The sequence below is a fragment of the Pelophylax lessonae genome (assembly GCF_965119305.1).
Source record: "Pelophylax lessonae genome assembly, chromosome: 2".
Taxonomy (NCBI): Eukaryota; Metazoa; Chordata; class Amphibia; order Anura; family Ranidae; genus Pelophylax; species Pelophylax lessonae.
Window position 1 is genome coordinate 727,848,621 of NC_138769.1, and position 13,956 is coordinate 727,862,576.

The following is a 13,956-nucleotide window of genomic DNA, read 5'->3' on the forward strand; positions in this document are numbered from 1 at the left end:
GATGATGACTGAACAAGGATGGTGCCAATCTTCTGATAAATATGACCCTAATTCTCAGTATCGGTCAAATAGAGATTTTTATATATGCATTTCTTCAGTCCTTAACATTCATCATCTCCTCTTGCTGGCTAAACCCTTTGATGTCTCTGCTTTGGACTATGTTATCTTGAAGTTTTCCTGGATGAACCTGATATCTTGTTTCGAGTAACTGGCTAACTTTAAGACTAAATGGTTAGGACTCATCATCATCTGACTAGTCCCACTGGACCAGGAACTCATACTACCCCTTGTCATGCATGGTCGTCAAAACAACTACTGGTATTTCCATCTGTATACTATAACAGTTACATTCCATCTTCCCCCTTTTTCCTAATTCCATCATTATGGTTATACTCAGACTAGATACTCTGTAAAGCAGTTTGTACACAGTTCACTATACAGTCCAGTTTGCTTCATAAACTCAGAAAGAAGCCGTAATAATTGACCAAACATGTTGAGATTATTGCATCTGCTGTAATACAGAATATGTAATATTCAGTCTATAACTGTGGAATGAAATCTCAATACGGTTTTTGTTTTTAACCTGATTTTAATGAATTACCCACTTCCCACCCGTAGGACATCCATGGACATCCATGGGTTTCAGTGGTTATTCCAGTATGAAGCCTGCACCTACAGGTATCATTTCAATATCAATATTTTCAGCCAGCGATACCCAGTAATGCAGAATTGATCTGAGTAGCCAATTAGCTGCCCTGTACAGACAGAGAGGAAATAAGCCCAGAGAATCACAGCAGTGCCACCAGAGTCCATAAATTACCTAGGGGGGTTGGTCGGTTTGGAGAGTTACAGTGCCAAACCTCTAGACCAGGGTTTCTCAACCAGGGTTCCTCCTGAGGTTGCTAGGAGTTCCTTGAGCAATGGGCAATTTCTGCCTCTCAGATAAGTTTCCAATGACACCATTGTTCCTTTTAGCTATCTGTAAGGGGGTAATTCTTCCCAATGATAACAAGAGTAAGGAGCATTCTTCCTACTGACTGTCACACTAATGTGTCATGAGTAGTGTTGAGCGAACACAGACTGTATTATTTGTGTTCGTACCGAATAATTGGATTTTTGTTACCCGAACACGGACACTTAACTGTATATTCGGGTAAAAATCTGTGTTCGGTCGTTTTATTTTCGGGTTTTGCATGCTTTGGCGCACTTTTCATGGCGGGCTTTCAACAGCCAATCAACAAGCGTTTAACTGGTGTGCCTTAGCCATCCCAGCCATGCCTGCAAATGTATCAGTAGCTGTGATTGGCCGTCTGAAGCATGTGACCAAGTCTTTATAAGTTCGAGGCAGCGCCGCAGCGGCGTCATTCTGCTGCTTAGATCAGGGAGAGAGCACACATCAACGTGCTGTCTGCTGATTAGGGAAAGACAGGCAGGAAAAAAACATTTGTGTCCGGATAGAATTGAGGAACAGGTCGGAGTGTTTTAGGCAGGGCGAGTTGTAGGCATTTTAGGGAGAGGCTGCTGCTGAATTTTAGGGAAAGTGTGTTCTACAAACTACAATTGATATTGCTGTGTGGGGTGGGGTCTGCACTTAGTCCTGATCTACGAACTCTTATCAATCCTGTTAGGGATAGAGTCTGCTGATTTTTAGGGAAAGTGTGTTCTACAAACTACAATCGATATTGCTGTGTGGTGTGGGATAGGAGATAGGCAGGTGTCAGTGATCCACATCCATTTTGCTGTGTGTGGGCTGCATTGAACACAATCTTTGTGGGGTGCAGTGAACACAATCTTTGTGGGGTGCAGTGAACACAATCTTTGTGGGGTGCAGTGAACACAATCTTTTTGGGGTGCAGTGAACACAATCTTTGTGGGGTACAGTGAACACAATCTTTGTGGGGTGCAGTGAACACAATCTTTGTGGGGTACAGTGAACACAATCTTTGTGGGGTACAGTGAACACAATCTTTGTGGGGTGCAGTGAACACAATCTTTGTGGGATACAGTGAACACAATCTCATACTTCTGAAGATTTGAGGGTGCTGCCTGTTCCATACTCCTCCTACTCCTCATCCATCCTTTTAGGGGTACAAACAATAGTAATTGGGGCCTAGTGTGGTTGTGTACGTGTGAGATACATACACTTTTTTTGATCATATTTCCTATTCCGCTATTCAATAAAACCCTTTGGGGATCAATTAAATTGCGGGATAGTCTGTGTCGGTACGTGTGAGATCAACCTTTCCAATTTTTGAGGCGCATCTCATATTGCCGAGGTTTTGAGGGTGCTTCAGTCTGCCTCCTGCCTGCTCCTCCTACTCCTCTTCCTCATCCTGCCTTTAGGGTACAAAAAATTGTAAACGGCGGGGCCTAGTCTGTGTTTGTACGTGTGAGATACACCGTATTATAAAATTTTTCCTATTCCGCTATTCAATAGACACCCTTTTGGAGTGTAAAAAATTAAATTACGGCATAGTCTGTATCAGTACGTGTGAGATACACCTTTTAAATTAGTTTGGCGCATCTCCTTCCCCCGCCAAGGATTGCAGGGCGCTTCAGTTTGCCTCCTGTTCCCAACTCCTCTTCCTCATCCTCCCTTTAGGGTAGAAAAAAATTTAATCGGGCCTAGTCTGTGTTTGTACGTGTGAGATACAGTTTTTTATCCTATTCCGCTATTCAATATACACCCTTTTGGTGTAAAAAAACATTAAATTGCGGCATAGTTTGCATATTTGACTGTGCGATACACCCGTGCGATACTGTTGTTGTTTTGTTCCGCTATTCAATAAACACCTTTCTAGGGCAAGATCTTAAATTTACAGAAATATGAGGAGACCGTCAAATAAGGGCCGTGGCCTGGGTCGTGGTGCTGCTGGTAGAGCTCCTGTTGCAAGGAGAGGACGTGGTCGATCTGTGCCAGCTACACGCACAAGTCAAACACCTTCCTCAAGCGTGAGTAGGCGACAGAACCTGCATCAGTATTTGGTAGGGCATCATGCGCCTCTAGACATGATGAGGCCTGAAGAAGTACAGGCGATAGTAGATTGGGTTGCTGACAGTGCCTCCGGTTCCTTCACATTGTCTCCCACCCAGTCTACTGCAGAAAGGTCAGAGTTGGCACCTGCAGCCAATGTCCAACCGTCTTTCACCACACCCCCTTGGAAATCAGGCAAGCAGTCTGAGCCCCAATCCATACAGCAGTCTCTTCTTCTTTTTGAGGACTCTGTCAGCAGGGTTTCCCAGGGCCATCCACCTAGCCCTGCCCCAGAAGTTGAAGAGATGGAGTGCAGCGATGCCCAACCACTTATTTCTCAAGATGAGTACATGCAAGGACCATCGCAGCACGTCTCCGATGATGACGAAACGCAGGTGCCAACTGCTGCGGCGTTCAGCATTGTGGAGACCGACAAGGAGGGCAGGGGTGAAGACTGGGTGGAAGATGATGTGGAGGACGATGAGGTCCTCGACCCCACATGGAATGAACGTCATGCAGGTGACCTGAGTAGTTTGGAGGAAGAGGCGGTGGTCGCACAGAGCCACCAGCACAGCAGAAGAGGGAGCAGGGTGCGGAAGCGGAGAGACCGTGCTTAGACACTACGCCTGCTACTGCCCAATGCAGCAAGGGAACGAGCGCACCAAAGTCAGCTCAAAGGAGTTCTCTAGTGTGGAAGTTCTTTAGAAAATGTGCTGATGACAGGACACGAGTGGTTTGCACCCTGTGCAATCAGAGCCTGAAGCGAGGCATAAACCTTCTCAACCTGAGCACAACCTGCATGATCAGGCATCTAAGTGCAAAGCACGAGCTGCAGTGGAGTACACACCTTCAAAACCAAGAAACGTCTCTGGCTTATCCTGCTTCCTCTTCTGCTGCAGTCTCGGCCGCTCCAGCCACATCTGTAGTGATACCGGCACCTGCCACCCCGCAAACAGACGATCTGTCAGCAACACCACCACCTGGGTCACCAACCATCTCCACAATGTCCCGTGGAAGCGTTCAGCTTTCCATCTCCCAAACACTTGAGAGGAAGAGGAAGTACCCCCCCTACCCACCCGCGATCCCTGGCCCTGAATGCCAGCATTTGAAAATGATTGGCCTTTGAAATGCTGTCATTCCGTCTGGTGGAGACGCACAGTTTTAAAAGCCTTATTTCGGTGGCTGTCCCACAGTACGTCGTGCCCAGCCGCCACTACTTTTCCAGGCAAGCCATCCCTTCCCTGCACAACCAAGTGGGGGAAAAAATCAGGTGTGCACTGGGCAACACCATCTGTGCCAAGGTCCACCTAACTACCGATACGTGGACCAGTAAGCACGGTCAGGGGCGTTATATCTCCCTAACGGCACACTGGGTAAATGCAGTGGCGGATGGGCCTGAGGCGGATAGCAATTTGGCGCATGTCCTTCCACCACCGAGGATTGCAGGGCGCTTCAGTTTGCCTCCCGTTCCTAACTCCTCCTACTCCGCTTCCTCATCCTCTACCGCCTCCTCATCCGGACAGCGTAACACCTTCACCACCAACTTCAGCACGGCCAGGGGTAAACGACAGCAGGCAGTTTTACAACTTGCCTGTTTGGGGGACAAACCACACACCGCGCAGGAGTTGTGGCAGAGCATGGAACAGCAGACAAATGAGTGGTTGCTGCCAGCGAGCCTCAAGCCCGGCCTGGTGGTGTGCGATAACGCACATCCCTTGCCTGGCGCATGTGCTGAATTTGGTGGTGCAGAGGTTCCTTAAAAACTACTCCGATATGTCAGAGCTGCTTCAGAAAGTGCGTGCTCGCCTGTCAGCGCTGCAGCGTAACTTCGGCCTTCCCGCTCACCGCCTCATATGTGACGTGCCCACAAGGTGGAACTCCACCTTGCACATGCTGCAAAGACTGTGCGAGCAGCAGCAGGCCATAGTGGAGTTTCAGCTGCAGCACGCACGCGTGAGTCGCTCTGCGGAACAGCACCACTTCACCACCAATAACTGGGCCTCCATGCGAGACCTGTGTGCCTTGTTGCGCTGTTTTGAGTACTCCACCAACATGGCCAGTGGCAATGACGCTGTTCTCAGCTTAACTATCCCACTTCTATGCCTCCTTGAAAAAACAATTCGGGCGATGATGGAAGAGGATGTGGCACAGGATGAGGAGGAGGAGGAGGAGGATGAAGAGGTAACATTTCCAAGGCTTTCAGGGCAGTCATTCGCAAGGGGCTCCGAGGGTGGGTTCCTGCACACACAAACGCCAGGGACACAATTGTCCAGCAGGGGCACAGTTCTGGAGGATGAGGAGGAGGATGAGGAGGAGGAGGAGCTGGAGGAGGAGATGGAACCATGTTCACAGCAGGGTGGCACCCAGGCCAGCTCATGGCCATCACTGGTGCGTGGCTGGGGGGATACAGAGGACACGGACGATACACCTCCCACAGAGGACAGCCTTTCGTTGCCTCTGGGCAGCCTGGCACACATGAGCGATTACATGCTGCAGTGTCTCCACAACGACCGCCGAGTTGCCCACATTCTAACTTGTGCTGATTACTGGGTGGCCACGCTGCTGTATCCCCGTTACAAGGACAACGTACCGTCCTTAATTCACTCACTGGAGCGCGATCGCAAGATGCGCGAGTACAAGCGCACGCTGGTAGACGCGATGCTGCTGGCATTCCCATCTGACAGCGGGGCCATAGTGGAAGCACAAGGCAGAGGAGGAGGTCGCCAACGCAACCAGGGCACTGCCAGCACCTCAGAAGGCAGGGTTAGCATGGCCGAAATGTGGAAAAGCTTTGTCAGCACGCCACAACAAACAGCAGCACCAGCAGCTCAGATGGAACGTCTTAGCAGGAGGCAGCATTTTACCAACATGGTGGAGCAGTATGTGTGCACACGCCTAGACGTACTGAATGAGGGGTCTGCCCCCTTCTTCAACTTCTGGGTCTCCAAGTTGGGCACATGGCCTGAACTTACCCTTTACGCCTTGGAGGTGCTGACGTGCCCTGCAGCCAGTGTTTTATCTGAACGGGTATTTAGCACGGCTGGGGGCGTTAATCACAGTCAAGCGCAGCCGCCTGTCTAGAGACAATGTGGACAAGCTCACGTTCATTAAAATGAACCAGGCATGGATCCCACAGGACTTTTCCGTACCTTGTGCAGAATAGCAATGGATACCAACCTTACCCACCCATTTTTCCATTTTTGCTCTTTCTCACTCTTTTGGGGTGTACCCTCATTTTAAATTTGTGAAAAGAAGCAGTGTTGGCTACCTCGTCCTCCTCCTCAGGACCAGATTAACGTAGGGGCTATTGGAGCTGCAGCTCCAGGCCCCTACCTTTTTTATATAGGCCCCGGGTTGGCCATATTCACTGTTACCGCTCTTCTGTCACTTGTAAACACAGAAGTCTGGCTTCTATGCTCGCTTCCCCAGGCAGCACCCTCAGAACCTCCTCACACAGCGCGAAGGCCGGACAAGGAGGGACAGTTGCCGATGCATGGATGTGTTTATGGGCTTCAGAGACAGCATCCTATGTTGAATTAGGCATGCATGGCTGCACCCTTCCTCCTCTGGGTGCATGCCAAGGCACGGCCCTTAAGGCCCTTCAAAATCCTCAGCACCAAGCCCATGATGCTCTTAATCCGGCCCTGGTCCTCCTCCACCGCCGCTTCCACCTACACCGCCTATAGATGTGCACAGCCTATTGCATTAGGGTGTGCACTCCAAAGTTGAAATACACATGCATGTGTTTGCCTACATGTACATGGCCCCGATACATTACTCTCCCTGCTGGCAAAGAGAAATAGAGCAGAGCAGGTCCGAGGGAGATCTTTCCCATCTCCTCACTGGCAAACAGAGCGATAATGCTAATGTGCCCTAGGTGATTAGGGTGTGCCCAGGCACACCCGGCACACCCTGTGCGCACGCCTATGACACCGCCACATCCACCACCACCTCAACCTCCCTCCTACTCCATATGGGCCTCGTCCTTCAGAGATGAAGAACATTGTTTTATTTTTCTGTTTTTTTTTTTTTTGTTGTTTTTAAGTTTTCTTAATTACGTTTTGCTGCCATTTGCCGCACTCTAGCCCTTTCCTTTGGTGTTTTAGAGCCATTTTGGTGCCTGAAAGTTCGGGTCCCCATTGAATTCAATGGGGTTCGGTGTCCGGGAAAGGTTCGGCAAAAGTCCGGGACACGGACATCCAGGTGTCCGCTCAACTCTAGTCATGAGTTGTAGATTTTTAATTTTTAGCAGGGGTTTCCTGAGACCGGAAATTTATTTCAAGGGTTCCTCTGTGTTGAAAAGGTTGAGTAAGGCTGCCCTAGAGTTCACTCTAAACTGGTAACCTGTAAATGCATTTAAAGCATCGCCCATAGAGAATTTTAAGCACCGTAGTTTACTGCCATTCCATGGGCAGACGCAAGTGTGACATGTTATGTATCTATTTACTCGGCATAGCATCATCTTTCACATTATACAAAAACATTGGTCTTACTTTACTGTTGGTTTTTTTTTTTTTTTTTTTTTAATTCATGAAAGTGTTGTTTTTTTTCCAAACAAATTGTATTTGTGCAGCGGTTTTTTTAAATGCAGTGTGACATAAAAAATTGCAACACACTCCATTTTATTCTATAGGGTCTCTGCTAAAAAATAATTATATATAATATTTGGGGGTATTAAGTAATTTTCTAGAAAAAAAAGTAGATTGTTACATGTAGGAGCAAAGTGTCAGAACTGGCCTGGATGGGAAGTGGTTAATAAAAAAAAAAAATTGTGTATTGATTAGCACCTTTAAAGTCCCCTTTTTTCTATATTGTGTCTAACATTAAATAGGATATGGTGCTGGATGTAAATCTTCTCCTACCCATACCGGTCAATGAAAAGTTTAATTACAAGGGTATGTTTGCGAAGTTCAGAGACTTTTTAAATAGTTTAGTTAAAATCTCAATATGATGTACTTTTTGCTTGTACTGAATTATTCTAAATAAAATACATTTTGAAAAAAAAAATAATAATAAATTGAGAAACCTTGAACATGCAAATATTTCCTGGAGCCCTTTCTGGATATTTTCTATATGAATTGATCAGCATTCTAATTACACTGTTGCTACACCTGCTGCATATATCATCAAGGATTAAACATATATTGCAAATGGTAAACCTTATAAATTTGATATTATGCACTGCCACTAGGGCGCAGCCATGGCAAGTGCCATATCCTCTCCTGTCACCTCCTCATACCCCGTAGGTGTCATCTCCTAGAGACGGGGGCAGTGTGTACAGGAAGGGGTTGCAGGGTTAAAGGGGGGCAGTGAGTATAGGAAGGGGGGTAGGGTTAAAGGGGGGCAGTGTGTATTGGAAGAGGGTGTAGGATTAAAGGGGGTGTAGCATTAAAGGGGACAGTGGGTGCAGGAAGGGGGTGTAGCGTTAAGGGGGGGTTGTGAAGGAAGGGAGAGTAGCGTTAAAAGGGGGCAGTGTGTAAAGGAAGGGGGGTGTAGGATTAAAGGGGGCAGTGTATACAGGAAGGGGAGTGTATGGTTAAAGAGGGGGGCATTATGTGCAGGAAAGGGGGCAATGTGTACAGTTATTTTTTTTGGGGGGGTTGCAAGTAGCTGGTCTTGCCCAGGGCGCAAAATAGTCCAGCACCGGCCCTACATATATGGGTGCCTTGTACGTATTTCTTTTTTTTTCTATTTTTGCTTTTTTTGGAATATAACATTTTCTATTACTTTAACTTTTACAAGAATTCATTCTACTCTACCTATAGTATAAGGTCTAGATAAGGGATTTGGAATTTGTGTAATGATTCCAGGTGTGGCCATTTCATAGATTGTTCTGTCTGTGGGGTTTTTTGACCACACCTTGATTCTTTGAGGTGAAATTGCTATTTTTGTGTTTTTTTTTTATTGTTTTTAAAGGCTACATTCACCTTTCTGAACATGTTTAGGGTGTAACATGTTCAGCATCAGATCCCTCTCCACCCGATATCCCCCTTTCCTTGTGGCAGCAAGCCAGGGATTTTCTCCCCTTATTCACTGGCACAATTCGAAAAGAGCAAGGCTGTAGGGCATCTGTCAGCTTATAGTTCTCAGTGAACTATTACGGTGACGGTGAACGCTCTGATAGTTCATTAATTCTTCTTGTCTTTGTAAAACTGCCTGGCCGTACGATGAACGATCACTGCTTTCTTAATGCATGGGCACCCCAGGGTACTACCCATGATAATCTTGCATTACATCATACTTTCTAACTTTCCTAGATTTGTTGGGGCAGTCACGCTTTTTACTAAGCTGTCCCAGGATGGTCGTGTCCCAGGCAACATCCAAGAACCTGTACTGTGCCTTCCTGATCCCAGTATTGTACTCTCCTGACTCCCCCTGTACTAGCCCTTTTACCCCCCCCCCCCCTTACCGTGCTCTTTGTGTTTGTAGCACTCTCCTAGGTAGGTGCTAGAGAGTACATCGTTTTTGGGTTTCCCTGCTTACCAGGGGGACTGTCAGGCAAATTGAAGTACTCTCTGCCTAACTGGGAGCCGTGATCCACTGATAGGGTCTGCTCGATGTGATCAAATGCTGCTCATGTTGTCTGCCTGTTTCACACTGGTCCAATGGGAAGGGGAATATTGGACAGTGTTATTCATCCTAAAGGAATTTTATCAGGTTGGGGTCAAGGCCAGTCAAGTTCCTCCACCCCAAACTCGCTCATCCATGTCTTAATGGACCTTGCTCTGTGCACTGATGATGAGTTTCTTCAGAGCCTGCCTCACATCTTGGTTCCTTAGGCTGTAAATAAAAGGATTTAGCAAAGGTGTAATGATGGCGTAAGCCATGCTAACAATGCGATCATACTGGGAGGAATAATCTGAAGGAGGGCGGAAGTAAATAAAAATGATGGTGCCGTAGAACATACAAATTACCATGAGATGAGAAGAACAAGAGGAAAAAGCTTTACTTCGGCTGGTGCTGGTCTTAATTTTCCAAATAGCCCTTGCAATGAGCACATATGAAATAAGAATGAAAAGAAATGTAATAATAATAGCAATAGAACCTTCGGTGTATATTAGGAACTCAACTAATGTAGTACTGGAGCAGGACAGTTTGATGAGGGGTGTATCATAACAGAAGAACTGGGGGATCAGTCTGTTCTCACAGTAGGAATGCTGGTTATATCACAAGTGTATTTTGGGGTCCCTTATATGTTTTGTTTTATGACTATAGGTTTACAAGGTACGGAAAAGTCCTGTGGGATCCATGCCTGGTTCATTTTAATGAACGTGAGCTTGTCTACATTGTCTCTGGACAGGCGGCTGCGCTTGTCTGTGATAACGCCCCCAGCTGTGCTAAATACACGTTACGATAATACACTGGCTGCAGGGCACGCCAGCACCTCCAAGGTGTAAAGGGCAAGCTCAGGCCATGTGCCCAATTTGGAGACCCAGAAGTTGAAGGGGGCAGACCCGTCATTCACTACATGTAGGCGTGTGCACATATACTGCTCCACCATGTTGCTGAAATGCTGCCTCCTGCTAAGACGTTCCATATGAGCTGCTGGTGCTGCTGTTTGTTGTGGCGTGTTGACAAAGCTTTTCCACATTTCGGCCATGCTAACCCTGCCTTCTGAGGTGCTGGCAGTGCCCTGGTTACGTTGGCGACCTCTTCCTCCTCCTCCTCTGCCTTGGCCTTGTGCTTCCACTGTGGCCCCGCTGTCAGGTGGGAATGCCAGCAGCATCGCGTCTACCAGCATGCGCTTGTACTCGCGCATCTTGCGATCACGCTCCAGTGAGTGAATTAAGGACGGTACGTTGTCCTTGTAACGGGGATCCAGCAGCATGGCCATCCAGTAATCAGCACAAGTTAGAATGTGGGCAACTCGGCGGTTGTTGTGGAGACACTGCAGCATGTAATCGCTCATGTGTGCCAGGCTGCCCAGAGGCAACGAAAGGCTGTCCTCTGTGGGAGGTGTATCGTCTGTGTCCTCTGTATCCCCCCAGCCACGCACCAGTGATGGCCATGAGCTGGCCTGGGTGCCACCCTGCTGTGAACATGGTTCCATCTCCTCCTCCATCTCCTCCTCCTCATCCTCCAGAACTGTGCCCCTGCTGGACAATTGTGTCCCTGGTGTTTGTGTGTGCAGGAACCCACCCTCGGAGCCCCTTGCGAATGACTGCCCTGAAAGCCTTGGAAATGTTACCTCTTCATCCTCCTCCTCCTCATCCTGTGCCACATCCTCTTCCATCATCGCCCGAATCGTTTTTTGAAGGAGGCATAGAAGTGGGATAGTTAAGCTGACATCGGCGTCATCGGCACTGGCCATGTTGGTGGAGTACTCAAAACAGCGCAACAAGGAACACAGGTCTCGCATGGAGGCCCAGTTATTGGTGGTGAAGTGGTGCTGTTCCGCAGAGCGACTCACGCGTGCGTGCTGCAGCTGAAACTCCACTATGGCCTGCTGCTGCTCGCACAGTCTTTCCAGCATGTGCAAGGTGGAGTTCCACCTTGTGGGCACGTCACATATAAGGCGGTGAGCGGGAAGGCCGAAGTTGCGCTGCAGCGCTGACAGGCGAGTAGCAGCAGGGTGAGAACGCCGAAAGTGCGCACAGACGGCCCGCACTTTCTTCAGCAGCTCTGACATATCGGGGTAATTTTTAAGGAACCTCTGCACCACCAAATTCAGCACATGCGCTAGGCAAGGGATGTGCGTCAAAACGGCTAGGCCCAGAGCTGCTATAAGATTTCGCCCATTATCGCACACCACCAGGCCGGGCTTGAGACTCGCTGGCAGCAACCACTCATTTGTCTGCTGTTCCATGCTCCTCCACAACTCCTGCGCGGTGTGTGTTTTTTTTCCCCCAAACAGGCAAGTTTTAAAACTGCCTGCTGTCTTTTACCCCTGGCTGTGCTGAAGTTGGTGGTGAAGGTGTTACACTGACCGGATGAGGAGGCGGTAGAGGATGAGGAAGCGGAGTAGGAGGAGTTAGGAACAGGAGGCAAACTGAAGCGCCCTGCAATCCTCGGTGGTGGAACGACATGCGCCAAATTGCTATCCGCCTCAGGCCCATCCGCCACTGCATTTACCCAGTGTGCCATTAGGGAGCTATAATGCCCCTGACCGTGCTTACTGGTCCACGTATCGGTAGTTAGGTGGACCTTGGCAAAGATGGCGTTGCGCAGTGCACACCTGATTTTTTTTCCCCCACTTGGTTGTGCAGGGAAGTGATGGCTTGCCTGGAAAAGTAGTGGCGGCTGGGCACGACGTACTGTGGGACAGCCACCGACATAAGGCTTTTAAAACTGTGCGTCTCCACCAGACGGAATGACAGCATTTCAAAGGCCAAGAATTTTGAAATGCTGGCATTCATGGCCAGGGATCGCGGGTGGGTAGGGGGGTACTTCCTCTTTCTCTGAAGTGTTTGGGAGATGGAAAGCTGAACGCTTCCACGGGACATTGTGGAGATGGTTGGTGACCCAGCTTCAGGCTCTGACTGCACAGGGTGCACACCACTCGTGTCTTGTCATCAGCACATTTTCTGAAGAACTTCCACGCTAGAGAACTCCTTTGAGCTGGCTTTGGTGCGCTCGGTCCCTTGCTGCATTTGGCAGTAGCAGGCGTAGTGTCTAGGGCACGGCCGCTCTGCTTCTGCACCCTTCTCCCTCTTCTGCTGTGCTGGTGGCTCTGTGCGACCACCGCCTCTTCCTCCAAACTACTCAGGTCACCTGCCTGACCTTCATTCCATGTGGGGTCGAGGACCTCATCGTGCTCCACATCATCTTCCACCCAGTCTTCACCCCTGCCCTCCTTGTTGGTCTCCACAATTCTGAGTGCCGCAGCAGTTGGCACCTGTGTTTCGGCATCATCGGAGACGTGCTGCGATGGTCCTTCCATGTACTCCTCTTGAGAAATAAGTGGTTGGGCATCGCTGCACTCAATCTCTTCCACTTCTGGGGCAGGGCTAGGTGGATGGCCGTGGGAAACCCTGCTGACAGAGTCATCAAAAAGAATAAGAGACTGCTGCATGACTTGGGGCTCAGACTGCTTGCCTGATTTGCAAGGGGGTGAGGTGAAAGACGGTTGGACATCGGCTGCAGGTGCCAACTTTGACCTTTCTGCAGTAGACTGGGTGGGAGACAATGTGAAGGAACTGGAGGCACTGTCAGCAGCAAACCAATCTACTATCGCCTCTACTTGTTCTGGCCTCATCACTTCTAGAGGCGCATGATGCCTTACCAAATTCTGCTGCAGGTTCTGTCGCCTACTCACACTTGAAGAAGGTGTTTCACTTGTGCGTGTAGCGGGCACAGATTGACCACGTCCTCTCCTTGCAACAGGAGCTCTACCAGCAGCACCACGACCCAGGCCATGGCCCCTATTTGACGGTCTCCTCATATTTCTGTAATTTATGATCTTGCCCTAGAAAGGTGTTTATTGAATAGCGGAACAAAACAACAACAGTATCGAATAGTGGAACAAAACAACAACAATATCGCACGGGTGTATCTCACAGTCAAATATGCAAAGTATGCCGCAAATTTAATTTTTTTCATCCCAAAAGGGTGTATATTGAATAGCGGAATAGAAAAAAGGATATAAAACGGTTTATCTCACACGTACAAACACAGACTAGGCCATGATTACAATTTTTTTGTACCCTAAGGGGAGAATGAGGAAGAGGAGTAGGAGGAATTCGGAACAGGAGGCAAACTGAAGTGCCCTGCAATCCTTGGCGGTGGAAGGAGATGCGCCAACAAATTTAAAAGGTGTATCTCACACGTACCGATACAGACTATGCCGTAATTAAATTTTTTACACTCCAAAAGGGTGTATATTGAATAGCGGAATAGAAACATTTTTATAAAACGGTTTATCTCACACGTACAAACACAGACTAGGCCCCGATTACAATTTTTTGTACCCTAAAGGGAGGATGAGGAAGAGGAGTAGGAGAAGTTCGGAACAGGAGGCAAACTGAAGCGCCCTGCAATCCTCG

The 13,956-nt window shown here is 48.4% G+C and overlaps 1 protein-coding gene across 1 annotated transcript in view; it reads right to left on the reverse strand.

Annotated features, from left to right (window-relative positions):
• LOC309548309 (olfactory receptor 1f45-like) overlaps positions 1-13,956 on the reverse strand; it is a gene marked incomplete at both ends in the record, with an annotated part of 66,141 nt that overhangs the window by 31,974 nt on the left and 20,211 nt on the right. Inside the window, one exon of the mRNA XM_082248248.1 lies at positions 9,694-10,019. Within this exon, the coding sequence (XP_082104374.1) occupies positions 9,694-10,019 (326 nt within the window). The remainder of the gene's footprint in view (positions 1-9,693; positions 10,020-13,956) is intronic.